Here is a 19,266-nt window from a genome sequence, read left to right as displayed (position 1 = left end):
AATCTTACATAGGTTGTACATACTAGTATATACACATACACATTCTAGGAATACATCTTTCAGCTTTGAAGTATGTTATAAAAACTCAAATTTTCACAAAGTTAAAAACTGAATTAGGGTTTTCACATTTATAATCATCCTAACCCAAAAAGTTATTGAGTTAAAAAAACTACCTATGATATAAGAGAAAAAGTACAGCCTTTTCTAGGCCAGCCTGAGTGAAATTTACAAGAGACTATAAATAACAGCTTAAAAAAAAAAAAAGTATGTTCCATACAAAACAAAACAGTATGAGAATCCTAAAATATACAAATATTATTAAGCGAAATAACAGTAAAACAGAAAAACAAAATATTTCATGAAAATGGGCCATATATTCCTAGCTGAGTATTCTTCTTTTTAGGGTACTAAGTATGTACTTCATATTTCTTTTTATGTGATCCAGCTTCTTCAGGGAAAAAAGCAGCCTGTCACCTGAGGAGCAAGCTTTGGTTCTTAGCTCTAAGGAAATTAATTCGCTTAGCTTTGTAGCAGGGATATTTGCCTTTTATAGCAACAAGAAAGTACCAACAAAAAGAAACAGGCTGCAAAAGACATCTTAGGTATATTTCTAGCTAATTAGGAACATATTTTAATAGCTGGAATTCCCAAAATTTGTGAACAAATAGACTGAACCAGAGATGATCATAATAAGTGAGTTAACCCAGAAGCAGAAAGAGTCAAATGGTATATACTCACTTATATCTGGATACTAGCCCAAGGAGCATGTCCCATGAAAGTCTTCACTTACCAGGAAAGTGCGACAGAGGGGAGGACATCCTATTGGGACTTTAGGTGAGAGAAGCATGGGAGAATGGGGAAATAGAAGGATCCAGAGGGTCCTAGAAACCTACAAGAAGAACATTATGATGGGCGGATCTGGGCCCAGGGATCCTCCTCAAACTATGGCACCAGCCAAAGATAATACGTGCAGTAAACTTCGAACGCCTACCCAGATCTAGCCAATGGATAGGACATTCTCCATAGTTGAGTGGAGAGTGAGGTCTGACTTTTCACACCAACTCTGGTGCCCCATATTTGACCATGCCCCCTGGATGAGGCAGCCTGGTGGCACTCAGAGGAAGGATAGCAGGCTACCAAGAAGAGACTTGATACCCTATGAGCATATACAGGGGGAGGAAGTCCCCCTCAGTCATAGTCATGGAGGACGGGAGTAGGGGGAAAGCGGGAGGGAGGGAGGACTGGGAGGATACAAGGGATGGGATAACAATTGAGATGCAATATGAATAAATTAATAAAATATTTTTTTAAAGAATGTATTTTAAATATTTAATATTAGTTTATTTAATCCAGAAAACCAAAAATTTTCCATAGATACTCCCTGTATTCCTTATGATACTTACCCACTGTCTGTTCAGAGTTCGTATCAATCAGCAAATCAGGTTCAGAGGGGTGTTTAATGTGCATTTGCAAAACACAACGGATCCATGATCTTATGGTTAAGGATTGGAAAGCTACACAATTTGACTGAGAAAGTGTTTCACATACTGTGCTGTAACAACAAATTGAGGAGCATTAAAAACAAACGTGAAATGGGACACATAGGAAACAGAGCTTGGAAAGAAACACACTCAAGCAATTCCCTTGGCATCATTGACTTCAGATGAACACAGTACTTCAGACATGTTGAAAAGGAATACTACAGATGTGCACAAAAAGATGTTAAACATCTTTGTTTTTATTTCTAATATTCTAATTTTTAATTTTCCTTTTCTACTGGTGGTGTATCTGTACGCTTATGCCAAGAGAAAAATTTAGGAAGCATAGAACAGTAGCAAGAAGGTATAACTAACTAGGCAACATAATAAAATTATAGGTAAACAGAAATAAACTCAAACAATAAAAACAAAAAAACGGAATTATCAATAGCAACTAACAGAGGAGGTAATGATAAAAAGTTGTTGAAGACAAACATATCTCTACATATGTCTCTTGACTGACCAATCATGTTTTCCATCCTTTTCTTCTTTAAGCACTCATTATCAAAGATTACCATTTTCAAAATCCGCAAATACTACCTTCCAGGAAATAAAAGAAATCTCCTTTTTGTTAAGCCAAACACATAGCTAAGTCTAATTTCTAATCTATGAGGAGCTGCTGGGGATAGAAAATGACAGGTATAAGTTTAACTTAAACATAGCATTATGCAAAGTCAAAACAATATTTTTCTTCTCATTATGTGTTGCTACATGTGCATGTACAGAAGCCAGAGGCTTTCGCTAGGCTATCTCCCTTCATAGCTTTTTCACAGGATTTTTTTGAGACAGATTCTCTTTCCTAGAGGTTGCGACTGTGGGATGGCCAGCATGCTCCTACTTATAGACCATTGCACTGGGGTTATGGAGGGTCACTTTTACCTGGATACTTGTAATCAAAAACCTAAATCATCATTCTTGTACAACAAATACCTTATCCACTAAGCTATCTCTCTAACCCATAAGACAGTGTTTAAGTAATTAGTTAATTAATTTTGAGATAAAGTCTTACTATGTAGTTTTAGCTGTCCTGGAACTTACTATGTAGACCAGGCTGGCCTCAAACTCAAAGATCTGCCCAACTTTGCCTCCTGAGTGTTAGAATGAACTCCTGGCTTTAAACCATTTTTAAATGCACATAAATCAGAATTTTTAAGATATTTTAAAACTCTTTAAATAGAAGTTCCCATTACAAGGAATACAACACAGAAACACGAGTTGCTCATTTATTACTTATATAACTTCCGTAGAGCTAATTAACAACTTTGTCTTTCAGTTTCTTCAACTGTTGCTAATAAACATTATTTTAAAATACTGGTATATATATACACACATGTAAAAATATGTATGTGAACGCCAACACGAACACGAAAACACACACACACACACAGAGTCCTTTTTGCACCCCAGAGGCTATACCCTGCATCTCCAAAGTGGACCTCACGTTTCAAAATAAATATATTGAATTATATCAGAAATGCTCATCTGGATTTCCGTGGAGAGAGAGGGAGAGGGCGAGGGAGAGGGAGAGAGAGAGAGCGCGCGCCTCTTGAACATTCAAAGAAGACAAAAATTAAAAAGGTGGATCTGAAGGCTAAGGCCTACCATAAGCAGTGCTATGCTGAGGAAACACAAATGCAGAAGACGAAGGCAACCCCTGGCCCGAAGTTCATGACCATGGAAAGCACCAAGAAATGAAGTATTAAATATCGTTTAAGAAGAGAAAGCAAAGAGAGCTTGAAAGGTTCGAGTCTGCTTTGCTGGTGATGGCTTTATGAGAACATCACCTAAGTATAAAGGCTCTTTAGGCCATTGGGCCTACTTTTTTTTTTTTTTTCTTCTTTGAGACAGGGTGTCCTGGACTCACTTTGTAGACCAGACTGGCCTCGAACTCACAAAGATTCACCTGCCTCTGCCTCCCTGAGTGCTGGGATTACAAATGTGTGCCACCATGCCCAGCTGTGGGCCTACTTTTTAAGAGGGCCCAGGTAATATATTTGAGACAAAAGCAATATTTGTGTGAAAAAGATTCCATCATCCCTACTACCTATACCTCTGCATGTAAGAGGCAAGGTACAGTTACTGAAGTGAACGTGAGAGTGTTGGGGCTTTTGCCAAAGGAGGCAAGCTCATTTGGGGAAGTATGCGCAACTTACCAATAATCCTGAAAACAAAAGATGCTCAAATGTGGTGTTGCTAGTTTGAAAGCAATTTTATAAATAACTTGTGATGTTTACAAAAGATAGGAAAACTTTATCACTGTAAAGTTTCATAATAACATCACCACATAGCCGTACATATGTGCAGTCATCGAGAACAGTAACCAATAAGTTGTATACTTAAAATTCTACAATTAAAAAGGCTCAGGTTCACAAGCTGATTTCTACTTTCAGACCTAGGACCATGTATGTTAATAAAATTGAGTGATTCAAGGCAATAAATAAATATTCATTATTAGAGAATTTTCATACTAGAAGAAATCCTAAAAGCAATTCAACTGATCCTGAATTCTTATTTTGTAAATCAAAGCCCATTGAGACAACATATGCTTAATGATGCTGATTAATTAACCTCCTTAGAAAACAACTGACTCACTACAGCACTCTTCACACTTACTGGCAGCTGATATAAGAAGTACTTTGTCTCCCAGGCTTGCATTTCATCCTCTCCAGCTTGAAGCTTTTATGAAGTTCCCACATTGTACAACACTATTTCTACAGTAACTTTATCTTATTTTTCACATATTTATCTCTACATATTACTGAGGTTGTTCCTCTAGCTTCTGTATGACACGGTAGGAGATGTAGGCAGATTAAACAACAACAACATGACTAAAGTGAAGTGCCTTATTCATGATCTCACAAGAATCAAATCTTTTTAAAGTTATCATTAAGTCTAAATCTGAAATAATATATAAGTGTTTTATTGACTCAGCAATAGTACCTCTACAGTTCTTTCTGTCTAGGGAATACAGAAAGGTCACTTTGAAATAATGAGGAAAGCTTATTGAGAGTGTGAACTGTAACAATAAAATACACATATATTATGTGTGTGTAAATCAATCCACTTCATTGAGTTTTCATACTTACAGCTATTACTACTGTTAAAATGTAGCCTACCAAATAAGAGAATACATAGCAAAGTTTAGTTTTCATTCAGAAAACTCTTTCAGTGCTCGGTGTGTGGTGACACACACCTGTAATCTTAGTGCTCAGGGAGGCAGATGCAGGTAGATCTCTATGAGTTTGAGGCCAGCCTGATCTATAAAGCAAGTCCAGGGCAGCCAAGGCTACACAGAGAAACCCTGTCTCACTTGAGTGGGGGGAGTGGGAGGAAAAAAAGAAAAGAAAAAAGTGAAAGAGAGAGAGAGAGACATCTATCAGTCTGTGGGCTAAGAAATATGTCTGAAATAAGGGTACATACCTATTTTGTAGCAAATGACTTAAGTATCTTGCTACTACTTGAGACCAGATGATATCATCCCAACCAAAAAGCTGAATTATTGATAAAAGTGGCTGAGGCTGAAGATCTGGTGGTGCTGTGTTTGGCATGTCCACTGCGAGCAAAGTAAAATCTAGATTTAAAGAGAAAGTTCAGGTAAGACATTTTCAAATCTTCCCCCTCACCTCTAATTACAAGAATTTTTAAAATCCCAAATAAAATGCAACATCCAGAAATGTAATTTGAGCCTAAACAACTAAGCTCATGTTGTTAAAGTCTGTAACACCATTTAGTTCTCCGAAAGCGCTCAGTAGTATGACTACAGACATGGGTCCTTCAAGCCAGTCAATTTTATAATATGACTCTACTATTCAAACACCCAGTTAAAACTGTTTCCAGCACCCATTCTTTGATTAATTTACTTGTGACCCACCACAGAGACTGGCCACTCTCATCTATCAAACAGTGATCTATGATCAAACACCTACTTTCTTCAGAACCCACAATGTGGACATTAGAATGCCTTAATCATGTTAAGCACATATTATTTTATGTTTTCCTATGAATCCGTCAACTCAGTCTATACCTATGCTAGCAAATCACCTGTTTTGAAGCAATGACTCCTAGGAAGCTCTCGAATTATGGCTATTCACCCTTCCCCTCCCCTCTTACTACTAAACTCACAGATGAGGTGGGTTTATTTCTTGCTCCACATAATTACTTCTAGATCATTCTCACTTCTTCCTCCCTGACATATCTAGCTTTGAATCTCATATACACCATCAAACTATACCAGTAACAAACTCTTCTTTGTTGTATGCCCTGAAGTTTCCTAGGCTCATATTCTCCCCAACAGCGATTTTGCCATGATCTCATTTATTTGGAATTCCTCTATGCCAATGATCTATCCTCCCCTATACTTAAATACTCCCATGTTGCTACCTAAAGCACTTGACAATACTAATTATAACCTCTGTACAATTTTTCTCCCCACCCCCCAAGACAAGGTTTCTCTGTATAGCCTTGGCTGTCCTGGACTCACTTTGTAGACCAGGCTGGCCTCGAGCACAAAGAGATCCACCTGCCTCTGCCTCCCGAGTGCTGGGAGGCACTGGCCCGGCCAGTTTCATTTTTAAGGACTCCACTTTGATAAATTTGCTTCGCAGCAGCTCTGCTCTTCTAGGACCCAAACTCTAACAAACCTTTGTGTGTAACAGACCTATAATCAACTGATTGCATATTTTCTTTTCCTGTCTCTCTTTTTCATATCTTCTTTTCCCTCTTTAGGTAATGTGATGGCATGGTTCATTCTTACACACAGTATACACTACTAACTTTCTTCTTTCCTTTTCCTTTTTTTTTTCCTTTTTGTTGTTTTTGTTTGTTTGTTGGGGGGGCTTGTTTTTTCAAGACAGGGTTTCTTTGTGTAGCCCTAGCTATCCTGGCACTAGCTCCACAGACCAGAACAGCCTCCTGAGTGCTGGGATTAAAGGCATGTGCCATCCTTTTTCTTCTTGGAATGTGACAGTCTAAACCCAGGGCCATGTGCATGCAAGTATTTTATTGAGTATTTTTGCATTAATGTTCATGAGAGATTGATCTCAAATTCTCTTTCTTTGTTGGGTCTTTGTGTGGTTTAGGTATCAGGGTGACTTTGGCCTCATAAAATGAGTTTGACATGTTTCTTCTGTTTCTATTTTGTGCAATAGTTCAAGAAGTATTGATATTAGCTCTTTTTTTGACGGTCTGTTATAATTCTGCACTGATAACCTGGGCTTTGGGGGTTAGGAGACTTTTAATGACTGCTTCTATTTCCTTAGGGGTTATATAGTCTATTTAGATTGTTTACCTGATCTTGATTTAACATTGTTAAGTGGAATCTATCAAGAGATTGTCCATTTCATTTAGATTTTCCAGTTCTGTGGAGTACAGATGTTTGGAGACCTAGAATTTTGTCATAAAATGGTCCCTTATGTCATCAAATTTCTAGTTAGTTACTCTAGACACATTTCATCAACTATTCTGATTACCTTACCTTATTAGCTTAACAAATATTGTCAGGTTTACCTTCAAAATACCTTTTCTTCCTTTAAATCTGACCATTTCAGACTATCTACACTACGACTTCAGTCCAAGCTAGTTTGAGTTGTTTGAATAATGTCCTAACTGCCTTGCTTCCTTCTTTGCTTCTGTTTCTCTCATTAGCCACAAAGATTATATTTCCTCTTTTGAAAACAAAAAAACAATAGTTTCTAATCTCAAAGGAAAAGTGGACATCTTCATAACTGGATAAAAGGCAGAACATAGACTCTCCATTCCTTCTTAGCACATCTCAGCCTCTCAACCTTTCCTACTCCACCTAAGTCTAGTTCCCTAAACATAGTTCTTTCTTTCTCACTCCTTCAAGTCTTTGCTTCCCTGAACACTCTATTTAAAACTGTAACGTCGTACGTCCTGTCCCATGCCCGTTTTGGTTTGTTTTTGTTGGCTGTGGTTTTATTCATCTGTAATCCACACTCAGGAAGCTGAGTCATCAGTATCACAAGTTCCAGCCTGGGCTATCGAACAAGACTCTCAGAAACAACAGCAACTAATTATCCTTGCTCTCATCACTTAATAGGTCATAACCTTTGTGAGAACAAGGTATCTTTGTTTATGATGGTCCCTCCACTGGTACATCCCTAGTACACACAAAAGCAAGTAATTAAATCTTTCTTAAATGAAGAAAACAATTTTCTCTTAACCTATGTATACTTCAAATCAGAAATATATGCCTTTGACTTTGGACTTATTTAGCACCTACTTTTAGAACCTAGGACAGTGTTGAGTCAACTGAAGCAGCGTTGCTTGTTGATGGCCTAGCATTCTAAATGACAGAACAAATTTCAACTTAATGAATACCAATATGTATTATCTCAGACGTACTAGTTGGAAAACATGACCCTGCCACACTCTTCTCACCATATTTGTAGAAAGTGTTATGCACTTTGTATAAAGTCTGAACTGCTTCACGATTTTAACTTCTTGTCCATATCGTATCATTCACTCTGTTAGTTATACGCTTTTTAACTCATCTTTCTTCATTCATCCCAGAATAAAATAAATGCTGATTTAGACCATAGGGATTTGTTTAAATTTTTGTTTGTTTAAAAGTTTTTTTAAATGAACTCTATTTACACATATGCAGAACTATTTAACCCCAGAACTATTTAACATATTGTGGGCATAACAGTTCTTTAAAAAAAAAATACAATGACCTCTTCTAGGGAAACTCATATTTTTAAAACTTGAAGTTATACATGATCCTATGAAAGCCTAAGAACATAACTTTGGATCAATGGTCAATATAAATAAAAGCTACAATTTAAAATCTAGAGGAAGTCAAAACACTAACATTCTAAGCACTCAATTCCATCCTGAGCTTATCTTCTTGGTGTTGAAGGGCTGGTCTTTCATTTTTTGTTTATTTGTTTGGTTGAGTTTTTTGGTCTGTTTGTTTGTTGTATTTTTTGGTTTGTTTTTTGTTTTTTGTTTTGGTCTTTCTACAAATTGCCTACATTTACATAATTGCACATAAAATATGAAAGCAAACTACTTGAACTAGATATAATCAGATACCAACTTACTTTTCAAATAGCTGTGAGGATAAGAAAGGTTTATGAACATTAAATGTTCACATCTGAAAATTACCTTTATTTTTAATAAATAATCATTTAATTTTTAATTATTAAATACATAAACCAAAGACACTCAATTTAACCATGCCATTTGTTTCACCATTTGTCACAGTGTTTGTTATAAAGCAAGAGATTGTCACCAAGAATATAGAAGAAAATATTGACAAAAGTCTGCAGAAAGAGAAAATAATTAGCAACGAGCAATGGGCAATGCTGACCTGCAGCGGCATCTGCAAGTTGGGCGAAAGGCACAATGTGTGTCATTCTCTGACTCTTCAGAAATGAAAAGAAATGCCTCCACAGTGCACTAGCAACGGCAGCAAGGTGGCGCTCTTTAGCTGGTAATGAAGACTGCACAATTAGATCCACTCTCTCTCTTTGAAGTTCCTGACACAATTGATGGTGAACACTCCTAAAAAGAAGTAAACATATATCTAACACTCAAGAAATGAAAACAGAAAGTTTTTAACACATTTTTTTCTTTCCCACATTTATACCATGTGAAAACTGAAGGAGCATTTATATTACTAAAACCTTTACGCTGAAGCATAATATATTTGTTATTTGAAGGATGAATGAAGGCATATTGAGCACCATAAAGTTAACGTTAGTTATTAATGTCAACCACTAATTATTATGCTTTTTAATATGTCAGATCCAAATGAGAAACAAGCAGCTTCAGTATGAGCGTTTGCATTTTGAAATTCATGTATGACAAGTGATTTTACTTATGATCTACACATGAAAATCGTTCTTTAGACCCTTTTCTCTTGAGGGTTTTTTAGGACACAGATATATTGGGAGGAAGGTAAGAAGAATATTTGATACATATGTGTGGGATTTTAAACTGAGTGTTTTTTCCTTACATAAAAAGCAGCAGACCTTGTGCTGGTATACAGAACTGTGAGGACAGTCTTGGTTACCAGAACAAAAGGGTAGGAAATCATTTCACAGACAATAAAATATTCTGTTCATTAACAAAACATACTTCAATTCTGTCTTAAATTCTGGTTTATCATGAACTATTTTTTGATTAACTTAAAATGTAAACATCTTTGGACCCTAAAAGAAACACGGGTGCAGAAAACTACGGCTACCAGACTATGCAGAAGAATAACTGTGAGACTTCTCAATGATTGGAAAGAGAGGTATTTAAAAAGCAATCCATCCAGAAACTAACAAAATGCCATGCTAAGCTAAGCTAAATGTAGAGTGAGGCTATTTTCTCTGTTTATATCTCTGTCAAACCAACCTAGAGACCAAAAGTAACTGTGTGGATTATCATCCATTTCCTCTCTTCAGCTATACAGAAAGCAATGAGATGAAAAATACACAAAGAAAGCCCAAAGCTTCCTTTGACAAAATTGCTTTCAACTAAGGAAAGTAATCAGTACTTTAAAATATAATTAATTCAAATGGAGTATTCTTGGTGTTTTAAGCAGTTTATTAGGACATTCACGTAAAGTACTTCTACAAAGTGGTTCAAGACCACATCTTGTCACGTAACTATACACCAGGGAGTAAAACTTCTAAGTATAGATTACATAATATTAGAAGCCTCTGCCCCTTTACATTGGAGTTCTGTATAATAGGACACTACTTACACACACACACACACACACACACAGACACACACACACACACAGACACACACACACACACACACACACACACACGTATATATAAAAGTCTTACCACAAATGCCTTGGAGAAAAGTATATAGCAAGCTATTCTCATTAAAAAAAAAAAAAAAAAAAAAACAAATAAGCAAAACAACTAAGTATCTGCTATGTTCTCTTTATACAAACCTGCCTGAGATGTTCTCAACTTACATCAGAGTCTAGAGACCCATTTAGGTCCTATAGTTTAGAATAAAATGAATGCTACACTATTAGAATTATTTGCCAATTAACTCAATTGCCCCTGCTAATAAAGAAAAGATCAAGAATACCTTTTACATACACAAAGTCCAACCAAAACAATGACTTTCCCCCCTGGTTTTTATAGCTTTCTTCAGGCACACTAATTTTAAAGAATAATAAATAATGTATTATTCACTATTTCCACATAACCCACTTCTTTATTCACTAAAACCTATTCCCTGTGAAGGAATAACATTTTTAATCAGTTTCTATGTGCAAGAAGCTCTTTTAGTTAAGATGTTAAGCTTCCCAGTTACTTGGCTTGCTTGGCAACACCTCCTGCCATCAAGAGGGCAAAGTGGAGGGACCATGAGTTTAAAGCTATTCTGGCTATACAGCAAGATCCCACCTCAAAACATGGGGAGTGGGTAAGGAGATCAGTCCTCCAACTCTCACAAACAAAATAAAGCAAACAAAAAACTCAAAGTAGATGAAAGAATTCTCTATAAGACCTGAAACAAACACTGGAGAAATACTTCAGGTCTTTGAATAGTCAAGGAGCATTTGGATAGGGTCACCCCCAGAACACAGGAAGAAAATGCAAAACTAGACAACTGGATTATTAAATTAAAATGCTTCTTACAACAAAGCAAAGTCAACGTAAAGCAATTTGAGAGAAAACACATACAACTACACATCTGACAGAGGTTAATATGCAAAACAAAGTCCAAAATCTTATTTTTAATAAAAACAAAAATGCCATTAAAATATTTCAGACATGTCTCAAAAAAACAATTGCAAATAATAGCTATCAGGCATAGGAAAATACTCGATATAGTCAAAGGAATAAAAACTAAAACCACAATGAGATACTGTGAGATAATGTCATTCTAGTTAAGAATGGTTATTATCAAGGAGGAATTGCAGGGGAAGAGATGTAGGGGGGATTTGACCAGAACACATATATATGCATGAAATTCTCAAACAAAAAAGTTTTTAAAATTTCTATTTGCAAAGGCATGTTTTTCTCTGCTATGAACTTCTAAAACAGGGAAAGATTATTGGTGTAAGTGTGTACAGCAAGATTCACCACTTTTTGCTTTTTTTCTTTTTATTATGCCTTTATATCCCAAATGATAGCAAGATAGAAAATGGAAGATGAGGTCAGATAATAATTATGCATTGTATTTTATAAAGGTAGAGGCTGGTGAAACAGCTCAGTGGTAGAGGGCTTGCTTAGCATATACAAAGCCTCAGCTGGTACATAGTTTTTTTAAAAAATTAAATATCTACCATAAACTTGAATTATTCTGAACATATTACCATGAAGAAAGGATGAACGTCTGAAGAGCTAGACATGTTTGAGCCGAGTTGACCACTATACAGCATATATATGCATCACAACATATTACTCCACAAGATGTACAAATGTTGTGTTTTGACATGTCAACTAAATAAAGAAGACCCAAGACTCATGAGATAACTCATTATACAAGATGAACTGATAGCAGAAAAGTTAAATAATCCATCTAAAGCTCACAGAGCTAATGGCTGACCCATATCTGAAACTTAACCCTGACCCTGAAGGTAAGACACTTCCTTTACACACTAACTCACACCATACAAGTTTTTAAATGATTAAACATTAACTGTTGTTTTTCCATCTTGTGTGGACCAAGGAAAGGAAAGACCTAGGAGACACAAAGGTGGCCCTGAACTTTGAAGGGCCAAAGGCAATAGTAGAATTGCTTATCAGCAAAGATTAGAAAAAGAACACATGTACTCAAGGCAAAATTGAAAAGGACAACAAATATGACCCACCTTTTACCTCTTCAGCAAAAAATGATGACCCAGTAGGAGTATCTACTGGTTACCTCAGGGATATGATTCAGAGATCTGAATACATAATGTTAAAACACAAACCATTATGTAAATATCTGGTGCTGCCATAGTGTATTCCTTTCAAGGCAGAGTGAGCAGAACAAAGACAAGGTCTAATTAAAGCTAAGACACCGACCCAAAAAAAAGAGTGTTTGAGAAATGTGCACCACTGAGTATTGCAGATTGGGAAAGCTGCTTACCCAGAACATGCAAATGCTCCTACTCAGAGCTTCAATGTCCAAACTTCTTAAGTGTTGCATTCAGGGTAAATTAAGACTTGATCAGAATTTTTCTAGCCCTTAAGATATCACAGTGAAAAAGAAGAAATGGTCAGTGTCAGCCATTATGGAGGCTGAATCAAATGTCTGCCTATAACCCCCAGTTAAAAATACCTGTGCAGTCTCAGGTAAGTTTTTTAAAATCAAAATTTCTGGGATGAAAAAATAAATATAAAAAACTGACGAAAATGATGCATTTCAAAGTCAGGCAGTAAACGAAGCACTAAGGGCACAACTGTGAAAGAAAAACACTAAACATTATTTTAACTCCAGATGCCACAGATATTGTCAGAGATACTTTCTACCTTCTACAATAATCAGTGGAAAAACAAGTGATTTGCAGTATAAAACGTAAGACTAAAACAAAAGATATAAATTTCCCCAACGCTTAGAAATTGCTTTGAGTAAAGACAGCTTTCATGTAGGTTAAAATAATTCTGGTACACACATGTGGAAGTATACATAATAACCAGACCATCTTACATATAAACAATGAAATACAGCACCACAGAAAATAAATTTGCCAAATGTCAAGTTACTCAAATTGCTGCTTTCAGAGTAGAAATAATAGCAATACCTAGCATTTATTAGTATTTACTATGAGCCTTGTATTATGTCAACAATTTTATAAGCATTATTTCTCATCCTGTGAGGCAGAAACAATTATTATCCAAATCTTAAAAATGAAGAATTGAGTCAAGAAGAGAATGTAGCTGGCTATGGCAAAGCTAGCAGAACAGTGTGACCTTGGAAGGACTTCACAATTCCTGTTCTTCTGAGTCAAGAACAGTGGCGATAGTTGTTAAAGGGACCTAACAGATTTTTGTGTCTTCAGAAATCCTCCTAACGCCATGATTACACCCACTCTTTCAGTATGCACATGCCTTATGGCTTAAAATTTACTTCTACTGTCTCAACTCCAGATGCTCATACTAAGGGGATTTACAGATTTCTATATTCAGTTCCCCTTTCCCTATTTTCCATGATCTGTTTTCTTGTTTTCATTGCCCCCGCCTACCTCACCCAAAAGACACTATAGCGGCAACAGAATCTGTGGCTCTTCTCTGCACTGCTGTTTTTTCCAGGTAACTTAGCAAGCATTTGCTGTTACAGGCAAAGTCTGCATATGATGAACTGATCACCCTGTAGATTACTTTTCTGGTACACATATATGTATGTATTATGTCTCAAATTGTAAAGAAAAGACCTCTTGATGGAGCTTGTCCCATACAGGACAAACAGGACACAGTATATGTGACTGGCATGAACAGACAGAGAAGAGTAAAAACTGAACAATTCTTTTAGCTCTATTCCAAACACAGTGATTTAAAAACTGCATTAGTTTAAAAAACAAAGTCTCAAATCTTTTGGTGAATTACTCCAAGTGTCCAACTGATTAAGTGCTGGTAAACAGAGAGAGAATGAGGGTGCTCTACAAGCAAAAGCCTTGGATGCTTTTCCTTGATTGTCCATATCTGTGAAATGGAACTATTAACTGCTTCACAATATATTCGAAGTCCCAAAGTTTTGAAGCTGGAAGTTACTTTCAAAACTATCTAGTACAGGGCTGGAGAGATGGCTCAGAGGTTAAGGGCACTGACTGCTCCTCCAAAGGCCCTAAGTTCAATTGCCAGCAACCACATGGTGGCTCACAACCATCTATAATGTGATCTGATGACCTCTTCTGGCCTGCAGGTGTGTATGCAGGCAGAACACGGTATACATAATAAATAAATAAATAATACAACAGTTCTCAATCTGTGGGCACAACCACTCTGGGCTGGAATGACTCTTTCACAGGGGTCACCTAAGACTATCCAAAAACACAGATATTTATGTTATGATTCCTAAGTGTAGCAAAATTAGTTATGAAGTAGCAATGAACAGAATTTTATGGTTGGAGTCACCACAACACAAGAAACCACATTAAAAGGGCCTAACATTAGTAAGGTTGAGATTCACTATCTAATGCACTCCTGTCTTTAGAATTTCTGTAAAAAGAAACTGGGAAGTGAGGAGTAGAGAAACAACGTCAAATGTCTCTAGGTAAAAAGAAACACTGACAACATCTTCAAATGAGGTTTTCAACACAGATTCTGTTCTATTCAGATTACCTCTGCAGGCCCTAGTTATGGGGAACAAGTGCAAAGCACAGGAGATCAGGCTTATGAACACAATCTTGCCATACTTTACAGTGCTCCATGGCACACGAGTTGTGTGTACATGTGTGTGGAGCTACACTGAGTGGCTGGTGAAATCAAAGCAGAGCTTTGATTGCTTTGAGTACAGAGATTTTACAGAGCAGTACCACAAAGAAGCATAGTCATATACAACAGAGGACTTGGGGAGATAAAGGGAACCCTTCAATAGACAAGGAAAAGTATAAAAATGAACACTTATCTAGGAAAGAGAATAGCTTATAACCTGGAAAATTTGGAACTCAACTTTTCTCCTATTCCAAAGGAATATAAAGTCCCATCATCATCTACAGCGCTAGTAACCTATCAAATGAGCAAAACAGTTTGTAGAATGCAGGCAGGACAGTATGTAATTCAAGCATAACTCTAGTGCTTCAGATTCTAGTAAGTGTGATTTAGAAGCAAGAGAATATCACTGAAAAGAATGGATCTGAAGACAGATATGCCAGATATAGCAGCTATTTCCTCATTTCTTCTAATTGAGTAAGTCACACTCAAAAATTAAATTAATCAGACTCTCCTTTTTTGTTGTTTCTTGGCTACAAAGCGGGCATAGACTTGGGTCTGATGACTTTTAGTTACAAGTTCTTTATAATAAAGTTTAAATTAACATGCAAAAAAGTCAGAAACTGTTACTAATAGCCAGCAGATTCCAGACTACTTATAATCTCTGTTCTAGCCCTGGTCTAATCATTTGTGTTGTAGTTACTGTTACTGTCCTCATTTTATAGACAAGAACTCTAAGTACAGTGTAGAACAGAGCAGACCATTTTGCCTGTGTGCAACACCACTAAGATTGGGGCCTATGAAGTCAGAGGAGATTCCATATCCCAAGTAAGAATCACTATGGTTGTCTCAAATACCACATTATGACACAAACAAATAATACATGTTTCAAGTGTTATACTGCTGTAATGATTTATTTATATACAAAGCTATTATAAGTAGCTACTAAGTGAAATATGAGTGAATCACAGCTAGACCCTAGATGCAGCATTGCAACATACTAAAATTTAAAATTCCTAGGGAGTGTAAACTATTTTATAAGGATCTCAAAGGTCAATGACATGTGACAACTTAAACTTTTGCTAGGGCCAAATGAGTTAATATGGGAGGATGGAAACAACAAAAAGAATTAGGAACCCAATGATGAACACTGTATAACTGTGGACTCACGGGTTCAGTGAATACAGTCTGTAAGCACTTGGCCCTGTTGCTTTGGCATGAGGTGGCATACCATATCATGGCAGGAACACAGTGCAAAAGAGGCCTGTTTTCACAGTGGTCAGAAGCAGAGAGACAGGTTACAAGAAGAAAAAGGAAAAAGAAATATAATAAGAAGGGCATGTTCCAACAACCCAACTTCCTTCTCAACGGCACTGAATGATGGGGACAAAAGCTCTAACAAACGGCTTTAGGGGCTACTTCAAACCCAAACGTCAGTGAAGCTCTATGGTAATATGCCCTAAGATTTCATACAGCAATACTAGCTGAGTACTTAAAATAGATGCTTAAACCTCCAAAAAGCAGCAGCTACTTCTGTATAATAACATGCAATAGCCAGGCGGTGGTAGTGCACACCTTTAATCCCAGCACTCAGGAGGCAGAGGCAGGTGGATCCCTGTGAGTTCAAGGCCAGCCTGGTCTACAATGCGAGTCCAGGACAGCCAAGGATACACAGAGAAACTCTGTCTCGAAAAACAAAAACAAAAACAAAAAAGCAATAAAAATTAGCATTCTTAGAGGTTATTCTTTTATCAGTTTCACAGTTATAGATCATGATCACGGCTCTTGTTTTTCTGTTGCATTTTATGGGTGTACTCAGAACAAAGGACCTTTCTGCCTCAGTTGCTCCTAATCTTGACTAAAGTCAAAATTATCTGTTGAGTTTTCTACAAACTACTGATGACTTTATCCCACTGAAGATCTTCTTGCATCTTCAATACTGGGGCCTGTAACCATGAGATACGTATTATCTCCCCAAAGTTCTATTTGGTAAAGGATTGGATCCCCAATGCGGTAGGAGGTGTTGAAGCTACCTTTAAGGAAGGGAGGTCTTAAGGAAGGAGTGGTCTTTATGTCCATGGGAACATACCCTTTAAACGGGATTAACAAAACCATGCCCTCCCTTTTGTATTTTGTAGCCATGAGGTAAGCAGATTGTTTACACTGCATGCTTTTGCCATGATGTATGTGATGTGCTGCCTTGCCAGGGGCCCAAGGCAGTGAGACTTATGATCAGTATCTAGAACCTCCAAAGTGTAAGGCAGAATAAACATTTTTCTCTACACATTACCCCTGGTGTTTGTTACATTAATGGGCCTAAGCTTACTATTTATTTTTAAATTCTGCCTCAGTAGGTGTGGGCAGGGTCCTAAAAGGTTGCATTTCCACCAAGCTCCTATCTTTTCATCTTTAAAATGGGAACAGTAAGAGTACCTTCATAATCTTTTTTTTTTTTTTTTGCATACACAAAAACACACACACTCCTGAGTAATCCTTGATTTTCTAAAATGCAGTAATTATTCAACTTATTGAGAAGTCCTGTTTATTTACCACCTCAGACGTGGAAATGGCCATGTAGCTAGTAGCCCCATGAATGATACTAAGTGACAAAGCCATAATTCTGAACAGGAGGATTTCATTCCTCTACTGTGTGTGTGTGCGTGTGTGTGTGTGTGTAGACATAGATATATAAATTATAATTTGTTTAATGAGTTGTTTCATCAACTTACAAAACACACATGTAAGTCTATTTTACTAATTTGTAGAGAGAGGACATGTTAAGTCTACTAGGTAAAAATGAAGAGGAAGGCATACAAAAGCTAATCAACTCTAATTCAAAACATTTCAAGTATTCTTAGGTGGGGGATACAAAAGTAACAAGACAAAGTCTCTGGCCTGCTGGAGTTTCTAGTCTGTGAAGACACAGGGATGACACAAATTAAGTCAGCCATGATGAAAAGAAATACCTCTGGGAAGTTGACATTTAAACACCCAAATGAATAAAGGGAGGAGGGTGTGGGCACATGGGGAAGAACAGTGCAAAGAGAGAGGTAAGCACTACTAAGAAGTTGAGGCAGGCACAGCTAGAGGGTCAGACACAAAGGGCCAAAGTGCCTGAAGCACAACAGGTGACTGGACAGCAGACTTATGTGAGGTCTTAAAAGTGATGGTAAGATTCAAAGTGCATAATAAGCCACAAATGCAGAACATGTAAAACAACAACAGAGTTTGGAAGAGAAAACAACCAGTTTGACTGTAATGGACATTTTTCATCCTAGCATTAGAAGGCAATAAAGTAAATCAGGGAAATGGGATCCCATGTATTCAATCATATGTTTTCTTCATTCATTTTTATAAGAAGTTACGCAGTGTCAACCACTGTCTGAAATCAGAAATACTAAAACTCCTGCTGTTAAAAATAAAGCCAGGTCACAGAAAGACTCTGAATGGAGAATGATAGAATAAAAGCAATGCTTGACAACGATGTGGCTTACAAAGGCAAAGCTGACTACAGAGGAGAGAGTAATTAGGAAAGCTGCTGCTTTGAGTTACCTTATGAAGGAAAGGAAGGCCAACAATATTTATCTAGCAGTATACAGAACAGAATAAAGGAGCTTATGTTACTAGCAAGTTTTGGTGAAAATATTTTTTTAAAAAAATCAAACCATTAGTTTGGTTAGTTAATTGCTACAGAAGGGAGGTATAGTTTTGTTTTAAAATCATGTTAAAGTAAAACACCTAAAATTTGTTCTAGAAGGGAAGAATTAATTTAGACTCCAGAACCATTCTGCCTGGCAGCTGAGTCCACAATGAACACATCAGTATCCAGTTACATGAAACACTTTATAAAGGTGAATAAAGCACAGTGACATTTAATTGTTTAGGGCAGTGGTCCTCAACCTTCTTATTGTTGTGACCCTTTAATACAGTTTCTCATGGTGTGGTGACGCACAACCATAAAATTATTTCGTTGCTACTTCATAACTGTAATTTTGCTGCTGTTATGAATTGTGATGTAAATATCTGATATGCGACCCCCAAAGTCATCACCACCCAAAGGTTGAGAAAAGCTGGGTTTCAGGAATTACCAAGAATTTGGTACTATAAGATGACAAATGGCAAATATAACTAGAATATTAATGAGCTCCAGTGCAAACCCTGGCTGCATTTATGACATATCAGACTTGGGTGTTAGCAGAATACTGGGTGGCTAAAATTATGAAGACAGGGGCAATCAGAAGATTACTTCTGTGAGTAACCCTACAATGGAATGTATGTACCCATATTAAAATAGATAGTTATGACAATAGTCTTTGGTATTTCAAGCTTGTATTCTCAAAAGGTGAAGTAAACAAGCCATCTCAAGGTCAAGAAAATCAACCCAGACA

The 19,266-nt window shown here is 36.8% G+C and overlaps 1 protein-coding gene across 1 annotated transcript in view; it reads right to left on the bottom strand.

Moving 5' to 3' along the window:
- Mms22l (MMS22 like, DNA repair protein) overlaps nucleotides 1–19,266 on the bottom strand; it is a 117,837-nt gene that overhangs the window by 25,322 nt on the left and 73,249 nt on the right. Inside the window, exons 14-16 of the mRNA XM_051160899.1 lie at nucleotides 8,872–9,065; nucleotides 4,959–5,109; nucleotides 1,404–1,552 (exon numbers count right to left, since the gene is read on the bottom strand). Coding sequence (XP_051016856.1) covers nucleotides 1,404–1,552; nucleotides 4,959–5,109; nucleotides 8,872–9,065 — 494 coding nt within the window. The remainder of the gene's footprint in view (nucleotides 1–1,403; nucleotides 1,553–4,958; nucleotides 5,110–8,871; nucleotides 9,066–19,266) is intronic.

This window comes from Acomys russatus, chromosome 2 (genome assembly GCF_903995435.1).
Source record: "Acomys russatus chromosome 2, mAcoRus1.1, whole genome shotgun sequence".
In the NCBI taxonomy this organism is placed as follows: Eukaryota; Metazoa; Chordata; class Mammalia; order Rodentia; family Muridae; genus Acomys; species Acomys russatus.
Note: the sequence above shows the minus strand (reverse complement) of the source record. Positions and strands in the feature narration are given on the sequence as shown.